At 36.0% G+C, this 4,175-nt stretch overlaps 1 protein-coding gene across 1 annotated transcript; it reads right to left on the bottom strand.

The window, feature by feature from the left end:
* Positions 1-1,090: 1,090 nt before the first annotated feature.
* On the bottom strand, positions 1,091-3,704 carry LFY (floral meristem identity control protein LEAFY). Its single transcript, XM_078991094.1, has 3 exons — positions 3,198-3,704; positions 2,658-3,067; positions 1,091-1,616 (listed from the first exon to the last, which is right to left on the bottom strand). The coding sequence occupies exons 1-3, from the start codon at positions 3,679-3,681 to the stop codon at positions 1,230-1,232; spliced, it is 1,281 nt and encodes a 426-aa protein (XP_078847220.1). The 5' UTR covers positions 3,682-3,704; the 3' UTR covers positions 1,091-1,229.
* Positions 3,705-4,175: the final 471 nt, after the last annotated feature.

Here is a 4,175-nt window from a genome sequence, read left to right on the forward strand (position 1 = left end):
TACTTACATAATAAACGATTTCTCACCAGTTCCTTCATTTCTCTCGTTATTCACTTATATGATAAACGATTCCTAAATTTGTGTTTATTATTTTCCACCGGCTTAAAGTTAGAGTAATCACTACCGATTTGCAAATGTTTTTTAGAAGTTGTAACTACTAAATTGCTTCAGATCAATAAGATTAGTATTTTCTTTTGCAGTATGAAGTTCGGTTCTCGTTGTCTTTATGTTTTCATGTTGGACCATGATCCTCTATCAATATTTTTTTTCATCATTTTCTTTACATGCTTATATCAAGTATATGCATCTTTCCGAAAGTTAATGCAAGATGTAATCTAGTGGATTATTTTGACATTATAGTTTCTCATTACAAATCCTGTGATTGCAGTTCATGACCAATCTATAGCATAGCATGTATGAAACTAGTAGGTTACTATATATTAGATATTTGAATGTTATTTTTTACTTGTTTTTTATAAACTTCATAGATATGGATTGTAACCATTTGCTTATATTATTTATTAAAATGTTATAGAGTTAAATTACGTTGTTGATGTAACTAGCTATAGTTAGACTTTGGCTAAATGGAAATACAACATATCCTACGTGAATGTGATATTAATTGTATAAACTAGATACATATGGATAGAAACTTTTGTGAGTCGCTACAAACTCTTGGTGGATTATAAGATAATGGTTTCGTGAGGTTTTGTGTAATGGGAAGACATTACACGTTCACCTATTAATAAGGAGAAATACATGAAACACTTACAGGTTCAGAATGTGTTACTTTCTATTTTATCCGATAAGAATTATGTTTAACATTCATATTATTCAATAGGAGCGCACCATTTGAGTGTGTATATACCTATAAACCTAGTCAAACAAATGAATACCTCGGTCACAAAAAAAAGGATGACCATATTCGTAATTGGTTTAGTTTTTGCATATATGTATTATCAAATACACATAGTGCTAACGAACGCCAATAATATTTGTTTTTAACATATACGAATACAAATCATAATTGAAATTTAATAATAATAATGACCCAAATTAAATAAATCAAAGGTCATAAACTAACCAACATATTTATAACACCGATGCAAGCACAAGCATTACTACAGTCATTCATCGTATACACCGCATGGAATTTCAAACTAAAACTTCCATTATCTTAGTAAACAATTAACCAGCCCATAAAGTTCATCCCACAAACAGTAATTAACCTAAAACTGGAGATGACCACCACCGCTACAACCAACGACGGAAGTCGAAGCAGCAGTAGCAGCTGCCATGGCAGCACTGCTGCGTTCAGCATGACAGAGCTGCCGGAGTTTGGTTGGAACATACCATATCGACAGACGTGGATGTGTGTTGAATATCGCATCAATGTCCCAACCTTGTCGAGCTGCAATCGATACCAATGGCTTGTAGCAAGCCTGCCTCCAAGCTCCGACATTCTCACCTCTCTCCTTGAAAGCCCTCCTCAGTGCATTCGAAGCAACCTCATCAAGACAATGCAGCGCATAGCAATGAACGTAGTGTCTCATTTTTGGCTTGTTGATGTAGCTCGCACCTGCCTTCTTTGCATACCTAAACACCTGGTTCGTCACCTAAACAAAACCCGACCCAATATGATAACCAATCAGATATGTTTATTTAATAAGTTATAGATCATCCTTCATTCTTTCAAGTCAAATATTTATATTTATTTGTGATGAATACTATACATGTGAATTAGGGTTAGAAAAAGGTGAAGGGGTAGGTGGAGTGCAGATCCGTACAACACGTGTCGACTGGGGGAACAGATCCAGCTATTGGTTGTGAGGCAGAAGTACTGTACATGTGAATGATTCTAGGACTCCATCTTTCTCTTGTCACACACAACTTTCTCTAAATTTACCGGACAATACAAATCTTTAATACTGACCACACTCCAAATCATCACTTCTTTACCCTTTCCATTATATATCTATGTGCATTTAAATATGAAAGAAGATGACAAATTCATGCAAGAAATGTATCCTATATAAATTTCAAAGAAAATACTCTAAAAGGCAAAGCCCGATATTTAATAAAAGATAGTATGTTTATAATAAAAAACCTAACTTTCCAAAATTAATGTAAAAGGACTTGTATTTTATATTTGATTGAACAGATTTTTATTTGAATACATGTTTTTAACTTAGACTACTAAAAAATGATTCATTATTTGTCTAAAATAAAAATCGCTCGGAAACACAATTGTATTAAGGTAAAATTTGCCAAAAGTAACCTATGTAATTTAGTGTTAATCATTCGAATTTCTATTATTATTGGCAGGATATATACTTTAATCATGGTAATAATTATAATTCTAAATAAAAGAAGATTTGATAGATGTCATGAGTATTTACTGTCTACTAGCTAGCTTCTCATGATTACAAAAAATTATCTAAAAACAAATCGTTTACTTTTGAAAGGAAACAAAAATATAGTTACAATGTTGTAAAAATTGGTTGCCCAAATAAATAAACTTCGAATTTAACATTGTTTTAAAAAATAAAAAGTTAGATAAGTATGTATATCTTTTAAATTTTATACTAGTTATCTTTATATAAAGTTATTATTCTTTATTAATATGAATATGTTGGAAAATTAGAAAATGATAATACCTTGGTTGGACATTTTTCACCCCTCTCTTTCGCAATACTCTGAACTTGGATCAAGAAATCACGGCACTGTTCGTATAGATGAAACAGGTAATCAAGTCCATTCTTTTTTCCACGCGCCACCTCCCCCGGCTCAGTCACAATGAACGGATGCTCTCTCTGCCGCTCTACTCCGCCACCGCCACCATTCTCTGGATCGTCCTCACTTTCATTCTCGTAATTATCATCTCCTCCAACCACTTGTGAAGACGATCCGATTCTACCCCTTACACGAATTTGCTTGCCCCTCCGTTGGTTACCTTGCTTCGCCTTTCCTCCTGCACAGCTCCCAATCGCCGCCATCTCCCATGCACCTCCGCCACCGCCACTCCCCGCAGCTTCATTTTCTTGTTGCACCGGTTCTTCCGACAAGCCTTTGCCAAAAAAATTAACAACAATAAAACTTAGAATTTTATCAAATAGTGATAAACTTCAAAGCATATCAAACAGAAGGTAATTATTTTTTATGTTTCTGCATGGAAAAATGTATGAAAATACACGAACCTTCTTGAGATAGAGCGTCAAGGGTGTTGGTAGTGTCGGAAGAAAGAAGGTAGCGCCGCCTCGAATCCTCCTCCTCCTGGCGGCGTCGCTCCGCTCTGACGGCGGCTTTGATGCCGTACCTCTCACCAACAAGTAAATCCCATCGGAAAATATGGGACAAGCTGTTCATCATCTCGTCGAGCTCTTCATCTTTCATGTCCAACAGCGTGTTCGCCGTGAACCCAAGCTCCGCTATCTTCGTGGCCGTGAAATACCGTACACCGTAAGCATGGAACACCTCCTCCAACCCTCCAAGATCCCTGTTATCACGGACCAAATAGCCACCCATCCCCGCCGAGGTTGCGACCATGGACGGAGGAGGAGGTGGTGGTTGCTGCGGCTGTTGTTGTAATGTTATGGGTTCGTAAATACGGGACGCAGGCGGAGCCAGGGCGGCTCTGGTGTCCCACTTAAACAAGTTCGCCGAGAGTGTTTCAGGGTCCATTTTTATTTCACATGCAGTTGAGTCCTTATCGCTGGACTTCGTGTTTGTCTCGTTTAGGCTTTTTAAAATGCACTGTTTTCTGCAATGACGAAATTACCCTTTGTCATGAACTGAAATTTTCTATTTTCAGCCAACTTTTTGGCTTTTCATTTTTGTTTTTTTAAATAAAAACGTGTTGGATTTAAACCGATCAGGTTCCAACTGTATTGGATAGTTAAAGCCCAACCAGACGATGTTGAACTTTACCAGTTGTACAGTAATAGTAAAGCAAGCAGCCATAGTCAATAAAGTTTAGTTATGGTCCTATTTTAACCCTTTCTTTTTCACAAAAGTTCACCTCCATCATTTTAAAATAAATGAAAAACATCATAAATAAAGAGAAAATAACTTGCAAGGGTAATTATTTTTTAATCTTAATTTGTTAAATAGTTTCACAAATTACGATAGTTACCTACTATAATAGGTAATAGCAGGTAACCATATAATATGTTAAT

Source organism: Lactuca saligna, chromosome 4 (genome assembly GCF_052625555.1).
Source record: "Lactuca saligna cultivar CGN05327 chromosome 4, ASM5262555v1, whole genome shotgun sequence".
NCBI lineage: Eukaryota > Viridiplantae > Streptophyta > Magnoliopsida > Asterales > Asteraceae > Lactuca > Lactuca saligna.